Below are 20,186 nucleotides of genomic sequence, written 5' to 3' on the forward strand. Positions count from 1 at the left end.
TGAACATTCTTAAAATAAGAATAGTCTTTTATCTTATGTGAACAAATGTAGTATAGGGCAGGAAGAATAGAGGGTGGGCGTTGATACGAAAGCCCCTGTGATCCCACGCACAAGTCACGCAACGCAGCGGTAATAAGAGCTGAGTTTGTGAATCTGAGTGCAATACCAGTGGCAATGAAATAATTATTTCCAGAATGTAGGAAAACCACTCAAGGAAAAGGCAGTTTGGAGCTTGGACTCATTAATTAAATTGATAGGAAAAAGCCATAGTCCGTTGCTCAGAAAGGCCACGATGAAGCACGATTCATATCAACTTTTTGAAAATGCAGTAAACAAAAAACATGCTGAAATCAGTAATCTCTAAATAACTCAGGTTCAGGGTTCACAGCTAGAACTAGAAACCATTAGCATTCAGCATCTGATGCCGTCTGTATTAGCACCTACGTCTGCATCTTAACATAAGGAGAGTTAATGTTTGGGGGAAAGTGAAATCATGTTCAGTATGTGTGTGTGTGTGTGTGTGTGTGTGTGTGTGTATGACATTTTAAAAGCAAAGTCACTGTAATTAAAAACACTCAAGCAAGCATTTAGAGGTAATCTCCTTAAAGTATACTGTACAAAGTACTGACCCACAGATGATGTAAGAAGTTCACGATTCCCTCTCACAGGACTCTAAATAGCTTGTGCATATAAATACACTCACACATGCCCATGATTGCAGAGGCAAAATAGAATATGGAGGCATTTTTCTTTCTTTTTTTTTTTTTTAGCAAATGTGTTTGGCCATTGTCTTAGCAACCACTGATTGGCATATCGTGCTCAACAAAGGTTTCTGGAGATGATTTTCTGTTAGATCTTTTTAGAGACTCTGCATATGCTCAAATGATAACACTAGATACAGTTTTATGACAAAGACAACTTCCCCGAATATGGAAACTCCTTAATAAAAAAGGTGGCGAGTGCTTTTCACTTCAATGTGGCTTTTCTATGCATCTTATATATGCATAAAAACGGCCATTGCCAGGGTCAGCGGCACCAACCATGACCGTAACCTTAAGTCTTCTTGCTTGGTGGCATTGGGCACTGTTAGCCCCCACCAGTTCCTTTGATTCCAAGACTCTGCATTATCTTGCCCTCCTGCCTCTTTGGTTTTTCTCCCTCGGGTTTGCTAGTCGCTTCTTCTTTCCCTGCCTAAGTAAAGTGCTAGTTTTCTGTAGATTTCCACCTATGACCTTGGTTCTCCTTATTTAATCTTTTCTCCGGCTGAATTCATGCATTCATTGCTCCATGAGCAAAATCTAGAATCCTTGCTACTTAGAATAGTCTTATCTTATAGTGCATTTTCCAACCTGTCTCTCGGTGAACATTTTTTGTGTGCCCACCCTGTTCAGTGGTACTTAACATTAGACATTTTAACGTTCGTTTGTCTGTATTGCATATATTAAAACCTGTGATCAATCACTTTAATTACACCCTTTCACATGCTAAATTCTGTACCGCTCTCCCCTCTTTTTCCTTGCCATGTTTCCAGTTGTCTGCCAGATGTGTCAGCCCGTTGTCCCCGGGTGTCCAGCCTTCTGTGCTTTGGGCCCTTTTTCATGCCTGTCTCCGGAGGGCAGCTGGACAAGTGCTGGGTCACAGAGCGTCTGCCGTTGCCTGGACCCCTCTCTTGGCCCCACTTATTTGCACCTTGCCCCGTTCCTCCGTGAAATTTCCCTTCAGGTCAATTGCCAGATATTGGACTTTTTGGAGTTCTGATTCATTTTTAAGCCGTGGGTGGTGAGCGCATGGTGACTTTCATGTTCACCCATCTCCAGATGTTAGCGTCCCTCCTTCGCTATAGTCTCACCGAGGGCAGGGGCCATTGGTTATCTTTGTCGTTTCAAGAGGACTTTCACATTGCTTGTTCAATAAACATTGATTGATTGAAATAGCTCCTTAATAATACAGTGGCCAGTAGTTAAATTGTCCATTTCCCTTGTTTTGTTAGAAAATATATGTAGATTGAAATGTTTTTGCCTATTTTTCCCAAAGTAGATTTTATATATTTTGATCAAAGCCTAATTTATCTAGCCATAGCTTGTATTTCAGGAGAAAAAGTTGCTTGAATGCCCTCCTAACATAGATCCTTTTATTTAAAAACCAATTCCACACATACCAGCGTGGGCTTCAGTTCCTTACGATCCAGACTGTTCCCACCTTGTTTTCCTCTCAGATCTGTGTCAGGCTACTTCTCGGCCGGGCAAAGGCTGGGGTTTAATTATAACTTTCGGTCCTTAGTGGGCAAATTGCACTTAAATGAAAGGTAGAGTGTAGAAAATACATACCTCATTAAACAGGGCAACTTTAATAAATATCATTAATGGTATAAACTGTTGTGAAAGCAAACAAAGGAAATAAATTTAAAAAGACCAACCAAGTCTTGCTGTGCTTCGAATTCCATTTTCCAGCCCCTTATGTCCTTTCATTTTCTGTGTCTAGCGACTTTAGTTATAACTGTACGCAGACAGCCAAGATTGTCCGATGGGTACTCACTTTTTAAATTCCTATGTGCAGCACATTATTAATCGTGAGAGAATGAACCTTATTGAGTGAGGAATTATCCCTCAAAACATGAATGACTCACCATTAAACATAACATCACGAAAGGAAATACACTACAAAAATCACTCCCAAATATTCACGTAAATAATGGAAAAACTAGACTGAGATACTTAAAATTAAGTATATGACTCAAGGTTAGGGGAAAATGCAGATAGCTATAATTGAACAGTAAAATAAAATTATTAAAAAATAAAAATAAGTATGTGACTCAAAATATATACTTTTCAAAACAAAAAGAGTCAGCAAAAAGGTTCGTTAAGCATATTTTACATGTGAGTAAAAATAAGAATTTTAGCAAACCAGTTGTTAAATGTTGATCCATGTTCATGAAATTTTTTATACAGAGTATTTTCCAAATTCTTATGTTCCTTAGCTTCAGTGATCTTTATATAAACGAGTGTGCATTTCAATCTCCATACTTTGTCTATCCTAATGATCTAACAGGGCTGTTCCCACCCTACATGCCACAGACACTAGGGGGACTAGAATTATTACCAGAAATGCTCAAGTCCGTGTGCACGCAAAACACTGCCCATGTAGCAAATAAACTCTATGGCTACTGTAGCACCACTATTTCCTTGTGTGTTTTTAAAAACCTTTTCTTCTGCTTAACAATGTTCCACATACTTATGCAAATTAAATGCAAAACAGGAAATATAATATGGAAAAGTAGAGTTGCCCATGGTTCCACTATTACGGCCGTCACAGTAAAGAATTACAGCTCCAACAGTAATACTCACTCACAATAGCCATAACTGAAAGAATACTTAATATGTGTTCCACGCTGTTCTAAGTGCTCTCACACATATTGAGTAATTCAGTCTACACCAACCCTGTATTTGATTTGCACGCTGGTACTCAACCACTGAGCCACACCAGCCAGGGCTACATGTAGATTTTTTATGCTTGATCAAGATTAAGTAGTGGTTGTTTATAGTGTGTAACACATTGTGTTTAATTGGAGCTTGCAATTCAATTTGGATAAAACTTGATCATGACATACTGCCCTATTTATATTTTGTATCTATCTATACCTTTGAAGGATATCTTGAGAAGTATCTTAGAAATCATACATTCAACTGTTCTGTGGTGAGAATTATGGCCCGGAGGGTAGATTTTGCTATGGTTTCACTAAGTAGCAACTAAACTAGAGCCAGAACCCAGCTCTGGTTTACTGAGTCTGTACTTCCTCTCACACCCCTGCAGGCCTGGCCCTACAGTTTGGTCCTCTCATCCTATGTAGTTGCTTAGTAGGTCATATAAACTCTAGTGGTGAACTCTGACGTATATCAGTAAGCTTTGTATTTCGACCACACTTGGTGTCTAAGAAGTAAGTTCAAAATCTAACCCCCTCTTTCTCAGCCCTCTCCTCCCTCCCCCTTATAAAATGTACTAATGTGCCTCTTAAAACTGGATATGTAACCTCCCGACCCTGTGCCATCTTTCAGTTTCAAAGAGAGCCACGAATTAGGGTGTCAGTAGAAACTGGAGGTTTCTACTGACCCATCCACAATTTGTGGACTCTTCTGTGGTAATAATGCATGTCTGTGAGACAGCTGGCTGAGCTTTTGAGAACAGTCTGTGTCCCTGGATTTCTTTTTTGTTCCCCTGTTCAAAGCTAAATGAACTGTATGGGAATTGACCCTGTAACCTTAGCCTCATTAATTGACCTTCTGTAAAATTGCCTCTTGGAAATGTATGTCCCACTGTAATGTAATTGTCATCCGCTCAGTATGTCATCCCAGCACTGCTCTGATGGCAGCGGGGAGCACAGAGGTGCCTAGGACACGGTTTTTGTGCTCAAGGGATTAGGAGAGGTGCTCAGATCACTAATGTAAGGGCAAAAGTGGTGACTGCTGAAGGAGAGGCAGCAGGAGCCGGGAAGGGGGAGCTTCTCGCTGGGAGAACATCAGAGCCCCACAAGGGGTGGGCAGGGCTCCCAGGAGTGAGAGTGGGGGAGAGACATTGGCAGGCCGTGTATATGTGTGGAGGTACCCACACCTTGACAGGGGTGTCGGAGTGCAGGGCGCACAAGGCCAGGCGGTGTGAGAGGGCCTGCAGGGGACACTGACTGGGAAGTCAGACTTACATGTGCTGCCAAGGTTATCATTTATGGTGGAACTGGGTGGGGACAATGGAAGAGTTCTTATCTGGGAAGTAATAGAGCCGGAACTCTTTAACAGGAAAATTCGCTTGTCAGCTGCTGTAGAATGAAGGCAGGAGGGTGTGTGTGGCCAGGGCTAGGGAGGGACCCTCAGAAGTGATGGGACTGGAGCCGAGGTACCAGTGGTGGAATGGGGGATGCGGTGGTAAGAGTGTGCAAAGGCTGGACCACGTGGGACTTAGTGACTGATTCGATTGGACAGTTGAGGAGGGGTATAAGGTTTGAAGCTGGCTGACTAGCAGATGGTAGTAACCTTCCAGAAGCTGATAGAACGTAGCTCAGAGAGGGTATGTAAAGGAAGTAAAAGCATGGAATTAGAACAAGGGAAGAGGTTGTCACTGGATATAAAGATTTGGAAAGTCAGCCACCAGGGAGCTTCTTTGAGCTGGGGCAGTAAATGGCATCACTAAAGGACAGAGATCGAAACAAGAAAAGAGATGGCCAGAGGTAGAGCTCCGCAGAAAATCTATCCTGGAGATCAAGAAAAGGAGCCGAAGAAGTAGAAGAAATAGAGGAGGCATTGTCGGGAGAATGAGCTCAGTCCAGTGTTCCAGAAATGGAAGACGGAGATGGCTGGGGACGAACAGAAGCAAATTTGCTCTTAGGTAATTGAAAGATGTCAGTGAACAAGAGGAAAAATAATTCATGTCTGGTTTAATTTTATAACTAAACAAATGTACTGCCTTAATTTGGATTTCCCATCTTTTTTGTACTAGACATTCTCTTCACTTTCTCCTCATTTGTTTCTGCTACTACACACTTGCCCTCTGCCCCAGACAGTTGAACACAAATCACACTATTCTATGTGAGGAGCACACTAGGCCTTCCACACTGATGACGTGGTGGGTTTATAAAGACTGTGGTAAATGCGCCACTGAGCCGAAATCATGCCTTTAATCAGGGGTTCCCTGGGCGCCTGTCAGGTGGCGGGTGCAGCTCCGTGCACGGTGGTGGGAACACTGAAGAACATCCTGGCCCCAACTGAGTTTACTTTCTTGTGTGGATAAGGTGAACAATAAACAACGTAACGAAGTAAAATAGACAACATATGAGATGGTGTGCACCAGGAAGAAAAATAAAGCAGAAAGGGGAAGAGGGAGTTCTGAGGAAGGGGTCTTTTCAGCCGAGTGGTCAGAGAAGGCCTGACTTCTCTGTGGTCAGGCCTAGTGGCTAAAGAAAGAGTTGCTTTGGCAAAGCCCCAAAGGAGAGGAGAGAGGGGCTGTGTTCCTCTTTAGGGGACAGGGGTCTCCAGGTGCACAAGCCCCAGAGGGGTGTGTTGGAGGTCACTAATGTAAGGGGCCTGGTGTTGCTGGTGTGCAAATACGCAAGTGAGAGAGGTTAGAGACATCTCAAGTGGCCAGACTGTGGCCCTGTGGTCAAAGGGATGACTTTGACTTCTACTGAGTGTGATGGAAAGCCCTTGGATGGTTTTGAGCAAAAGAGTGAGTAGGGTTCACTCTGACCACAGGGGAAGGAAGAGGGTACGGAGAAACAAGGAGATCTGTCAGGAGGCTTTTGTGAAACCCGAGTAAGAGGACTTGATAGCTTGGACTAGAGCGGTAGCAGGGGAGGTCATGGGAAGGGATCTGAAAACAAACGTATTCTGAGAGGAAAGTGAATTAAATTGAGCAGATCTGTTGTGTAGTATGAGAGGAAAAGAGTCATGGATGAGTCCAACTTTTCGTTTGCCAGGGCTGCGTAACAAAGCACCACAGTCTGACCTGGCTGGCTGAAACAACAGAAATTTATTATTCTGTAGCTCGGGAGGCTGAAAGTCCAGGTTACTGTGTCAGCCGAGTTGCTTCCTTCTGAGGTCTGCAGTGGAACATTGTTGGGTGCCTCTCTCCTGGCCTCTGGTGTTCGCTGGTGTCTCAGACAATCCTCGGCTTGGAAAAGCATCCTTGGCCTCATCTCTGTCTCACCTTCATGTGACGTTCTCCCTGAGTATGTATGTGTCTGTGTCCCAATTCCCCTTTTTAACAAGGTCACCAGTCACGTTGGATTATGCCCACCCTACTCCAGCATGACCTCATTAATTAACTGTCATGAACTAATTATATCTGCCACGACCCTGTTCCCAAATACAGTCACACTCTGAGTTCCTAGGGTCCAGGACTTCCAGGTAGGATTTGTGGGGAGGACGGGATTCAGCCCGTAACAGTCGCCATTGACTGAATTGGGGAAGTCTATGGGAGGGCAGGTTTGGATCCAGGCAGGGAAAGGTCTGCAGAATCGTGTCCATGGTAAGTTTGAGAGACACAGCGGCCACTCAAGTGGACATGTCAAAGGTGCAGTTGGGTAAATGGGTCTGGGCTGGTGAGAAACATTTGGAAGTCCCTGGCACATTGATGATATTTAAAGCCAGGGGACTGGATGAAATCACCAAGAAAGTGAGTTAATTGAATAGAAGGAGTGGAGAATACCAAAGACTGCAGAGAAGAAGATTAAGTATTGGCTCACAAAAATGTTAAATACAGACCCCAGGGATGCCTGTAGTCAGGAAGGGCAATTACAGTTTAGTTATGATTCTTAACTCATATTCTAAATATTTACAAGTCATATTTTCCTGTGAAGTGAGAGTGAGAGAGTGAGACAGAGTACGGACTTGAGTTTTACTGGCTACTATGCTGAAGAAGTTACTGGTGCTGAAATGGAATGTTTTGAATGCCATAAAGAAGTCAAAGGACAGTAATAAAAATAATAAAGAGCTCTTTTCTCAGGAGAAACAACTCTGGAGAACATTGCTTCAGTCCTTGATTTCAACAAGTCATTTTCTAGAAAGTCGGTCATGCTACAGTGCTCAGAGCAGCCAAATAGTTCCTTCAGCTGTTTCTAGTGAGAACATAGTTAAAACATTTAAAATTGCTGTTTTCCTAAATTATTAGAGCAATATTATCACATTTTCAGCTAATTTGAAAAGCAGAGACATCATTACCGTATCACAACCATTCTAGCCTTTTGGTATGTTTTCTTTCTTTTTTTACAAAATCACATGCCTACTGGTTCACACGGACACAGAAGCCCTGACAGGAAGGCGAAGGCGGCACCGTAACAACCCACCCAGAGTGTTCTGGACACGTCCAGCTAGCAGTTCTCTGAGCTGCCACGCTTCCTGCTTCCTCTGCCCTCTTTCTTGGTGGGCCTGTCATCTGGTCCTGCTTCAAAACTCAGTGCTGCTCTCACCTTTCCGGAAATGCTTTCTGACTCTCTGTCCCCACCCTTTCCGGTGGGGAGGGCTGATCCCACAGCAAGGCAGGGCATTGCGGCACACCACAGTGCTCCCTGGTTCCCGTCCCCAGGAACGCTGAGGACAGAGGCCGGGCGGTGGTGGTTTTGAACACCGGGTTGGCCAAAAGGTTCATTTGTTTTTTCCGTATGATGGCTCCAGAAGTGCTTAGTTTTCTTTAACTTCACTCAAAAAAAAATTGTGTTAGATTGTATTGGGACAGCTGTCATATCAGCATGCATTAAAAAAATCAAAATTGATGAATTTGGGGGTAGCCATTTTAATACTGAAGGTGGGAAAAATAAGCAACATTTCTGGTATATCATGCTTTATTATTTCAAAAATAAAAATGCAAAGTTAAAAAAAGATTTGTGCAGTGTATGGGGAAGGGGATGTGACTTACTGAATGTGTCAAAAGCAGTTCGCAAAGTTTCGTGCTGGAGATTTCTCACTGGACGACGCTCCACAGTCAGGCAGACCAGTTGGAGTTGATAAGGGTCAAATCGAGACATTAATTGAGAACAATCAAAGTTATACCACATGGGAGAGAGCTGACATACTCAAAATATCCAAATCAATAAAGCTATTGGTGGAAATGAAAGATGTGTCCTTTATCTTATGGAAAAAACCATGCAGACTTTTTGGCCAACACAATGTTATTTTCTCAGTGCTTTGCACGGGACTTGTGGTAGACAGATGCTCAGTAAATGTCTGCAGACTAGGCATGAAAAAAACTAGTTTCCTACTCCGTACACGTCTAAACTATCAGAGAAGTAGGATTCTTTACTAGAATCAAAGATTCTAGTAAAGAATCTTACTAGAAACTAAAATCCAAATCTTACAAGATCGTGCCATGAACTGACACGGTAATATATTATACATCTTGAGAAGATTCCTTCTAAAATGTGTTCACCCAGATTTCTCTTTAAAGGGTTAAATTTGTACCTAAAAACTATTGCTCAAAACCCTTCAGCTTCTTACCATGAGAGATACCTGAGATATTTACCATGTATGGCTTTTTAAAAATATGTATTGACTTGACCATATTCCTTCAAATTAGTAAGCAAAATGAAGTAATTCAAACACACCAATGTAAGGCAACATGGAAAAAATGCAGACACTTCAAGAGTGGGGAAAAATTGCTAGCAGTAGAAGCAATAAATTTGTTTTAGTTTTAATTAGTGGATAGTTTTGGAAAGGGGAGTTCTTTTTTTTTTTTTTCTAATCTGGCTTAATTGAGATTCATAATCTGAGTCTGGGTGAAGAGATTCAAGTGGTGTTGTAATAGTTCTTTGTTGCCAAAAATACTTTCAAGATGACTCAGCTCAAGATCCTCCTCCTCTCTGCTCACCTCGAATGCATGTTTTTGCTAAACTCTCAAAAATAGGAAAAGGAAGAAAACAGTTTACATGTGATGATTTATTATTTCTCGATACTGACAACAGGCTTCGCTCTTCAGAATGCTTGAGAGCATCACTACACCGATAGTTTACCCTCGTTTCCTGAGTCCCAGTGTGTGACTGTACATGCTGAATTTACTGTGCAACCATGACTTGTGGACGATTTTGAGCTAAGCTATACAGCGTGTCAAAGGTGCCATTACAGTATAGTTGTAGTTATTTAAATCTTTATTTCTTTCCCCAGCTCTACTTTACGAAGTGTTTCTACTGGATCCTCAAGACCTTCCAAAATATGTTTGGTGTGTGGGGATGAGGCTTCAGGATGTCATTATGGGGTGGTAACCTGTGGCAGCTGCAAGGTGTTCTTCAAAAGAGCAGTGGAAGGTAAATGTTCATGTGGGTGTTCCTTTTACACATTTTTCCTAGTGTGTAGTCTGCTTGCACAGTTAACTCTGTAGCATTATTGGGCAATAATTCAAAAAGGTTTTTGATGTCATCGGTCAATGGTACATAGTAATAATGCCTTCTCTAAAAACCGCCTAAAGATTTTCCACTGAGCCGTATTTAATGGGCATAATTTGAAATTGCAAACTGAGATAACCAGTTATAAAGAATTTTTTGTTGTTTGTTTGCCTCAGTCTCTTTTTAGTGAGACTAAGAAAAATAATTCTGTGTCATCATAACTTTGTATAATCCGAAAGAGCATTTTCACTTGGAACACATAGAACTCGTTATTTCTGCATTTCTGTCCAGTTGATCCTTGAACAACGTGGGGGCGGGGCACTGACCCCTTGTACAGGCATAAATCAGTGTGTATTGTCTGACTCCCCCCAAAATTAACTACTGATGGCCTACCATTGACCTGAAGCCTTACCGATAACATAAGAATGTGTCAATTAACACATGTTTTGTATGTTATTATGTGTATTATACACTGTATTTTTATAATAAAGTAAGCTAGACAAAAGAAAATAGTCAGCAATCTTAAGGAAGAGAGAATACATTTACAATATTTATTGAGAATAAATATTATGTATCTGTGGGCTGATGCCATTTACAGAGTGTTGTTTGGGGGTTAGCTGTGTAAGTATATGTGTTTGCAGCAAAGTAAAATGTTCCTGTCGGTCTCACCTCTGTAATTTGGGTTGTGTTCTACACAGAATGAGGTCACTGAACAGTCACCTCTGACTCCAGGTCTCTGAGTCCTACCTTTATTCCTCTTGAAGGTTTTCAAGTGGGTAATTAAGGGAAAAGTTGGAGATTCTCTTTTAGGATGGGTTTTTCTTCTGTCCAACTAATTGTACCTCCTAAGGAGAAACAGTCTCATAGTTTATTTTTGCCTTTCTTGCCCTCATTTATAAGCAATTAATGTCAGACTTAGGCCAGATGGCTTTATTAATGTTGACCATTATGACTGGTTGAAGTGTAGAATTTTTGCTATCAGCAAAAGTAGTATTGTATCATTGACATTATTTTCACTAAGGAATTCAGCCTCAAGACATCTACTGATGTATCTCTCAGGGAAGTTTCCTGAGAGATAAATTGCCGCTTTGGAGATTTAAGCATAAATGACTCAAATATTCCATGTCTATTTTGCTGAAGACTGCAAGGTAATCTCCTTAGCTTTATGATGAAAAAGCTGATCAATTAATTATTTCTTTGCTTCTGGGATTGACTTTGCATCATTGAATGGATATTACATGATTTCACATTATTTACATTGTTATTGTTTACAAAATAATAATATTTTATTAGTTTATTAGTTGTATTTAATAGTCCCCAAACCCAGCGCTGAATCGGTAATAGGAGTTTCGTATTTCTTTCTCCGAATGTGGGTTCTTGGTCACAGGTGACAGAAAATTCAACACAAACCGGCTCAAGCCCCAGTGGATGGTCATGTACCTGCAAGTCCCAGTGTCGGCCTGGGTGCAGGCGAGCCGTGGGCAGGAGCCAGGTTGTTAAAGTCAATGCTCCACATTGCCTGACTCTGCTCTCGCTCTGCCGGTGTGCGAGTTCTGTCAGGCCACTGTCGGAGAAGTTTTCTGTTCGCAGCAGTTCTTATAAAAGCCCCGACTGACTTTAACTTGGACTCACCTTGACTCCCATGCCCTGCTCCAAACCAGCTCCTGTGACCGGGGAATGCAGGGATCTCATAGGCTAGGCCTGGCCAGGGTCCACCAACTTGAACTCGTGTAGACAAGGCATGTCTCTTAGGGGAAGGTGAGTTCTGTGACCAGAAGCCTCATTTCAGGAAAATGGGAAAATTTTATGTGTACAATAGTGAAATTACTTTATTTTTAAAGGCTGTCCCTCTACCCTTTCTCTTTTTTCTTAACTATCTGATTAGCTCAGTAGAAAATAAGTAGTTGATATTTACCTCTGGCACCTTCCAACTCTGCCTGTACCTTCGCTTTAGGAACTCCCCTTCTGGGCTCGATACTCAGGGAACAGAAGAAGGTGCGGGTGGTAGCTGCTGCCCATGGGTTGTCTTCATGTCAGAACCCAGGCGTCCACTGTTTCCAGAATCAGCCCTTCTCTGCCTCTGCAGCAGAAGGCTGTCTGCAAGTTTTGGCTTCCTTTTTGCTGTTTTGAGTGATTTTTATGGAAATAGCTGAGGAAACAATTGTATTGGGTTTTTTTTAGGTGAAAAAACCTAATGGCCCGTCATTTTCCTTCATTAGAAAGATGATCAGTAATGGATAATGAAACTTGATGGGTGTCTTTTAAGACTTGCATTAATATAGCTTACTTCCTATTTATTTGGAAATTAGAATTTTAGTACTTACATGCATGAAACAAGGCTATCAATTTTAATTTTAAACTTCACAAGAGTGACAACTGACTTGTTTCTGTAGTTTGTGTTAGTTTCCTGTTCTGTCCTGTGTGGGGGAGGGGGGATAAATATATGAGAAATGTGGCTATCTTTGTGATTTAATAATAAGGTATTTTTTAATGCTTTATTTACTTTGAGGCACTGATTTCACAAAACTATGGTCTATGGATATTATGTTTCTTCCCCTTTTATGGATGAAGACATTTGGGATAAGACCCAATCAGCTAGTCTGTTCAGAAACCATAATCACAAACTTAGACCCATCTTAAAGTCTTATGATTCCAAACCTAGACCCAACCTAAAGTTTCACAACTCCCAGTCTCATCGTGTATTTTTTGTATTCTTCATAACTCTCAAGTTCATGAAAATTCTGCCCTGGTGTCATCTGTTCATCTTGTTGGTAAGTAAGGAAGTGATGTCAGCATTGGGAAGACCCAGTTTGGTGCGCCTCCTGTGCATGTGTGTGTGCGTGTGCACATACACATGTACAAATGTGTGTAGGTGTTATGTTTGAATATTTACTAAGTTCATTTTCTGGTTTCCATGATGACCTGAGGCTCTTCTTTTGATGGCACAGGTTTTGATGAGAGTGCTAAGGAGCAGCAGGTACAGGGAGCTGAGATAAGGGGGGTGGGCTGAAGCCAAAGGGAGCACCACCGCCAAGGACAGATGCAGCAATGACCACTGCCAAGGAGACGGGGTGGTGGCAGTGGGAGGGGGGCCGGCAGGGCTCTGCGCTTGTTGGCTTCAGGCTTTGCGCCCAAGGGTGAAGCACTCTAAGGCGTGGGGTGATCGTATAGCGGTAACTGTGTGGGGATCTGCACATCATAAAGTGTAGATTGTGTCATCTTTGTTCTGTTTAATGGGATGTATTTGTGTGCTTAGTTTTTTTTTTTTGTTTCTTAAACGTTTCATATAAAAACACTCAGAAGTTTCATCGGAATAACTTACTTGCCAGTGGCATCAGTTAAAAGCCATATTATGGTACCTTACAAGTGAAAGTTTGTCATTTTCTTTTTCCATTTTGAACCCCTTGTTTGCCTTGGAGTTTTGTGGGGATGCTTTTATCTGAAAAAAAGCCTTTGTATATGTGATTACTTGGACTGGTTATTCCTAGTTTTGCTGAAGTTTGGACATTATTGCATCTGTGGAATTTTCAGTCCCAGCTTTTGGTCTCTATTCATCATTAAGCTTTGATTATTATTGACTCTTAGCCCACAACCAAGTATATATTTAGAGCCAGAGAGAGATCAGTATTATCTTTAAGTGGGTTCTCCCTTGCAGCTGAAACTGCACTGGCTTTTGGCTCAGAAAACTTCGCTTTACTTTCCAGCTCTGGCACTCACGAGGTGTGAGATCAAGGCCAATTATTTAACTCCTCTGGGTCTCCGTTTCTTTATATATAAAAGAGAGACGCAGTATTTTGCTATCTTAATATTACCATGAAAAGTTACGTGAAACCAAAATGTGCAGATTTTGTACATCATAAAGTAGATTCAAAATACTAGATCTTTATTATTTTCTAAGAACAAAATGCTAAACTTTTCTGATCACGTCTGTGCAGAGAGGTCCTATAAATGATACAGTAGCACAGCACAGTAGGTCTTCACTGGTAAGCCCTTCATTTTTTTCTTCATTAGATCTTCATTTTCCTGTAAGAAGTTATTGTGCCCATAGAGCCACCCTTTGGGGTGGTAAAGCTCCTTCTAGTCTTGCAGTTCTCAAAGTTCTCAGAGGGCGTGTGGGGGGAGTGGGGTGTCTCACCATCCTGAAGAGGCTCCTGTACATTTTCCAGAGTGGCCTGGCCTGTTGAGACTCCTCCCGTAGTAAGCTGCAGAAGCCGCACAGTAGGGCAAACATGGACAGCTGTCAAAGGGAATTCCAACCTCTTCAGGGTAGGACAGTCTTGGCTCCAGAACCTAGCAGGACAGGACACATTTAGTAGCCACAAACTGAATGTTTCGTGTACGTATGTGTGGCATAGAACATTCAAGGCCAAAGGACACCCCCCCACCCACCGAATTTATGCAAGCCCGTGGACTTCTAACCTGCAACCTGTAATTCTAGTCTGTGTCTTCATCATCTCAGTCTCTCCCCAACTGTCAATTGTGTGTTTTACCTCATGTGTATGTTGCTTTGTGACCCCTCAATGAACAGAGCCAATGACACTCCACACGCTATTTTAGTACCTCGTTTCCTTTTGGGGTATTCAGTGTTCCTTCCGTGTCTGAAGACACAGCCACTTCAAATCATGGAAGAGTTATATGACCATAAAAGAAGAGAGCTTGTTATTGTATAAAGTCAACTGGATTTATATTTTTGTAAGCACACCTGTTAGGCAAAAGAGGCCGTAGCTTGTTAAAGGCGGCCAAATCAAAGAATGTCAGTTTCCAACTCAGACATTTCCCTTTAAGTAAGAGACTTATAAATCTATTTCCTGAAATGAAACTGCTTTAAAAGATATAACTGTAGATTAATCTCAGGATTCCTCAAATAGAGGCAGTATTTTAAGACAACCAGCCAGTGACCGTGTACCTCATTCCTTTTGCATGAAGTTCATAGCATATAGGTTTAAAAAATTTTTAAATTAAAAGTTGATTATTCCATGGGGGGATGTTTTTATGAAAATGTAATGGCATATTAATAATTTTCTTTACTTTTCTAAAATTTTTGAGTAAACTCAAGAGGCCCAGAAGACAGCATCAGACAATGTCACACATTCCAGTTATCCCTACCAGTGCTGCATGTGCTCATGAGAAAAGGGGACAAGGCAGCAGGAGCGTGAGCACATGGGGGTGTGGGGTCGGACAACCCGTTGTGCCGCACGCTGGAGAACTTACATTTAGTGGACACATGCTAAATCAGGGTGGTATTGTATAATGATTGAAACATAGCTGTCCCTTTATACCTGGCAACATTAAATTAAGGGAATAACGTAATGCACATTTACTAGATGTCTTCACTCTATGATATGATATGGCCCCCAGTGCTCCCAAGAGCCACTACCAGAAGCTAGTGGACATTGAAGTCCACTGTGATTGCTCCAGAGCTGCTGAGTCAGAGATGGGACACCAAAGACTGTTCTGGCTTACCTTTTTCTCCCCAAACACTTCCCAGGCTAAGTATTTTTCCCTTTACCAGGATGTAGGAACCAGGTACCTGATTCTTTCTGATACTTACCATAAGAGCTTAAACAGATACCTCCCCAGTAGATTATAACTATCATTTTTATGAACACTGCTTTCCTCCCTGCATATGCATAATGCTTTAGCATTCATTGCAAATGATTGGGAGATTTTTTTTATCCCTCTATGTGGTTGCTATGGGAACACATAGAACCATGACATTTAGGCCAGCCTGGAAGGACAGGGAAGGCTTCTTAAAGAATTGACCCCAAACTGAATCTTGAGATAGTAGAATTGGCAATGCTTAGAGGAATAAGGGTAGGCTGTCTGCTCAGGGCACCAGAAGTAACTTCATGTTTCCACTGTGAAAATTTACGAGGTTTGGTGACAGAAGGTAGGGCCAAAAGTGCAGACTGGGACTGGGTCCTGGACTCTTGGGCAAAGCAGAACCAACCTCTGACTGTTTGCATGCAGCAGAACGGTAAACTCGGCGTTGCAGTTAATATCTGGCTGCAGGGAGGTATGCCCATTTGAAGGGGGCCAGCTCCAGGGCTGTTGTACATCATTTGGGGAAGAGAGGAGCAGAGACAGGAGTAGACCGACAGCATTAGCTACACCAGGCTCTCTGGGAAGTGTCATTGGTGGTTCCGTGTTGGAACCCAGGAGACAAAGGTCTAGGAAGACTCCCCAGACTGGGCTGCTGATGTCTTTGCTAAGGTTAGGGAGACAAGCAGCTCTGGGGGCACAAGAGAGAAGCTGTTTTTTTCCATTTTAATGTTTTTGCTTTTTTTTCATTTTAATGTTTTCCAATGGCATTTAGTCTCCTTCCCCCCCGCCCCCTTCATCCCAATCACAACACTACGAAAAGGTTCTTTCATTCAGCAAACATTTATTCAGTATCTACTAAATGCCAAACACCATTCTAGGCAGATGTAGGGACATCTTGGGTGAAGGTCAAGGGCACAAAATAGATGAAGATCCCTGCCGGGGTGGAGCCTTACATTCTAGTGAGGGGTGGTGGAGCGGTTGAGTGTAAGAAACTAGTTACTTATGTAGCATATGAACAGCTGGTAAGTCTATGGAAAAAAAGCATTGCCAGGAGGAGTCAAATGGAGTTTGGTGTAGGACAGTGCACTTGAAATGTCTGTAGGCCAGTCAGGTGGCTCTAACAGGAAGTTGGATATGCGAGTCTGAAGTCTGGGGAACAAGCAAGACTGTAAATAAAGATTTTAGAGTCATCATCCGTGAAAGTAGATGTGTTTGCATAAGAAATGGGTATTTAGAGAGAGAGGTTAGGACTTCAGAGGGCATGTATCTAGAACATTGTGTGCATGTGTTGCATGTATGTGAATAATCTTTCCCTTCCCTTCTCCGAGTTTGCATACAGAGAAATCTTCATTACTTGGTCTGGTTATTCCTAGTTTAGCTGAAGTTCAGACATTATTGCATCTGTGGAATTTTCAGTCCCAGCTTTTGGTCTTTATTCATCATTAAGCTTTGATTATTGTTGAATTTTAGCCAGTCCAGTGCATTTGATTTGCTAAGCAGTGCAGAGAAAATGGCAAACATGTAACAGGTGCTCAAACAACATTGATTGATTGATTGATTGATTGATTACTATTTAAGTATATGGGTGGGATTCACTCTCATTTCTGTCACTTTCTCTGAAGTACAAAGGATGTTGAAGTAATCTATTAGAACATGACTTGAAGTGAGGACATTTGGGCTACAAGTAAGCTGGCATAATCCAAAGAGAGGTCCTTGCAGCTTACATTTTCACATAAAGGTACACTCCACATAGCAGACTTGAAAAGTGTAAGTTAGAAGCACAGTGCATACTTCTCAGAGTTATTTCCTGGGTTGATGTGTTTGTTTACAACCCATCTTGTGACCCCAAAGAAATCCAAAGCAGTCAACAGCTTTCCATGAGTTCAAATGGAATTTAAAATAAGTGAACTAAAAAAACAAGACAAAGGGATGAGAGCCAGACATAGAGCCAGGATTGGGGATGATGTAGAGAATGGTAAGCCCTGGGGCCTTTGTAGAGACCAGCCACTGTTTTGGCTGTTAGCTTTCTAGCAGCCAAACCCAAGACAGTGCTGAGTCAGCAGACCCACGCTGTTCTTACAAACTAGTCCAGGGGGTTGCCTGTTGATGGGAAAACATTCATGAACTACTTTATTTTCAACATGCCTATTCTTTCCATGGGTGTTATAGCCTGAAATTTAAAAGGGAACTCTTGCCCTCACTGGTATAGTATAGTGGATTGAGCGTAGGCCTATGAACCAATGGGTCACAGGTCCGATTCTTGGTCTAGGGCACATGCCTGGGTTGCAGGCCAGGTCCCTAGTAGGGTGTGTGCAAGATGTAGCCTCACACTGATGTTTCTCTCCCTCTCTTTCTCCTTTCCTTCCCTTCTCTCTAAAAATAAATAAGTCTTTTTTTTAAAGGAGCTCTCTGGTTGGTATTAGTGGGAGAGTTTGGATTCTCTTAAGGAGTGGTGCTGGAACAGTGATTTATTCGCAAGTCACCTGCTCCTGTAACAGTAGCTGCCATTTACTGAGCAGTCGCTGGATGCCTGGCACCGCACCAACTGCTCCATGTTTTAGCTCGTTTATTCCTCATAACGACCTCTTTAAATCTGCAAGTTTTGTGAGTTCTGAAATTAATATCATTACATCTGAACGCTAAGCAACTGTTGTGACCAGGAAAGCACTGACTGTTTTTAACAAGGCTTCATGGGATGACCCTTCAACTCTTAAAGTTCATAGCAATAATGGTAAATATCTGAGTACTTATTTTGCGCTCATTATGCTAAGAACTTTGTATATTTCCAGTGTGATTTACATAATAAGTCTGCGATATAAATAGCATTATTATCTACCCTCATGTTAGAGATCAGTCACCTGAGGCGGGTAGAACTAGCACAAGGTCACCCAGGTTGCAGGAAGCTGCGGAGGTGGGATTTGAACCCAGGAAGCCCAGGCATTCCGACTCTATACTTAACATGTAAGCTACACAGCCTCTCACAAGAGTTCTATCAAATCCCAACTATTTTTACCCATCAAAAAGTAGGGCAGCATCTCTGCCTTTAGAACACTTATGAAGAGCACATTGTAATTTGAGTTATCCCACCCTACCCTAAATAATTAACTCCTAGCCATTTCAAGTTAAAACTCTAATTTGAATTTCTGTTGCCCTAATGGGAAAGAACTGGGGTAGTCTCAATTTTTTTCTTAAGGAATGAACTCCATATTTTAAAAAAATACCATTACCACCTTTAACATCTTGATATTAATTTAGAGCTCTATTTAAAATTTTTATCTTCCTGTGTTTCATTTCCTGGGTGTGATAAAATTTAGATGTAGCCTAGGAGGCTCAGAGAAGCATTGGAAGAAGGGCCTTCCTCTGGCAAAACTGAGAGCTACTAACGCTTCCACTTTCGGCTCTCTGCTTCTTGCCTGGTGGCAGAGAGCAGACCCGTGAGCCAGGGGACACCACTCTCATGGAGGTTGAACTCGTGGTGTGATTAGGATTATACAATTTACAGGATTGGACGCCCTTGAGAGTGATTTGGTGCCCCCAAATGAAAATTGCTAAATTGGCTGCAACCAAATGCCAAAATAGCTCCCTGGAAGGATGGGAGGAGGAGGAGAAGGCATTTAGGCATTGAGGTGGTGGGGGCTGGGGGGTGGGGGCTGGGACCCGAGTCCCTTGGCTAGTGCAGGCCCATGCCCAGGGACAGAGGGGTGTCTGAATGAAGACCCTGGGGTCAGGTTATGTAAGACCCTCAGGTTGGAATAAGAAATCTCAGCCCGTCTTTAAATACAGCGAGTCTTTTCATAAGGTTCTTTACAGCAGCAAGAATCAACTGGTGGCTGAGGTGGTTGTGTTGTCCCTTGGTGCTGTGCAGTGGTTTATGGCAGGGACGTCTAGAGGAGAGAAGACAGCTGGGCTGGAACTGAGGAGGACAGGAAGTAAAAAGGGGTGACCTGTGATAGAATGAGTGCAACAGAGTAGGAGGCGTGATCCAAGGGGTGGGGAGGAAGACTTGCCAAGCCTGATGGGGGATTAGTGCTGGAGACGGGTAGGGATCTCTGACGGAGATCTGGGGAGGAAGCCCTTTAAAATGCAGACGATGGATGGAGGTTAGGACTGTGGAGACTGCGGAGATCAGCTCTCCCAAGGACATAAAGCAGTCCAGGTCAAGAGGACTGGAAAAGCAGAGACAAGATTCTGAAAAAGTTCACTTTTTACCCGGAGATATTTCCTGGAACATTTTAAAATAAAGAAACAGCATAGTTTGGTCTTAGGCAGTTTGGCAGGTGGGTTTAGTTCTAGGCAACAGATGTCAGTGGCTGCTATGGCTGCTGGGTGCAGTAGACGGGAAGTTACACAGCGAAACTGAAAGCCCAGCGAAGGTGTCGGGCCCACAGCACCAGCGGAACAGGCCTGCTGAGTGCAGTGCTCGCTGGGGTACCAGTGAGCGGGCTGTTGTCGCTCCTCAGAGAGAGCCTCAGTGATGATTTTAGCAGCTTACGGCGCTGCAGGGAGCCTCAACATGAAGCAATTAACGACTGAGAAGGCAGAAAATTTCTGTAGCAAATAGAAGAAAATACCAGTGTTTCAAGTCCCCCAGATTCTTTCCTGCAATTTTGTGCTCTTTAAAGACAGACATACTGAGTATAGTGATTTTCTTTTTTTTAACCTTATTCCTTGGTATCTCTGTTCACTACCCATCTGATAAGGACTTTTGTAGGGATAAGCAGATCCCTGTAACACAGACACCCACAGGCAGGTGTGCTTGCACATACATGCACGTGTGCACATGCAC

At 42.5% G+C, this 20,186-nt stretch overlaps 1 protein-coding gene across 2 annotated transcripts in view; it reads left to right on the forward strand.

The window, feature by feature from the left end:
• Positions 1-20,186, forward strand: part of NR3C2 (nuclear receptor subfamily 3 group C member 2) — a 294,312-nt gene that overhangs the window by 138,503 nt on the left and 135,623 nt on the right. The window contains exon 3 of one of the 2 annotated variants that reach the window (XM_037058428.1): positions 9,639-9,790. In XM_037058428.1, the coding sequence (XP_036914323.1) occupies positions 9,639-9,790 (152 nt within the window). The remainder of the gene's footprint in view (positions 1-9,638; positions 9,791-20,186) is intronic. The other variant, XM_037058429.1, reaches the window with a different exon arrangement.

Source organism: Sturnira hondurensis, unplaced genomic scaffold (genome assembly GCF_014824575.4).
Source record: "Sturnira hondurensis isolate 20B ecotype Veracruz unplaced genomic scaffold, ASM1482457v3 Scaffold0010128, whole genome shotgun sequence".
Classification (NCBI taxonomy): domain Eukaryota; kingdom Metazoa; phylum Chordata; class Mammalia; order Chiroptera; family Phyllostomidae; genus Sturnira; species Sturnira hondurensis.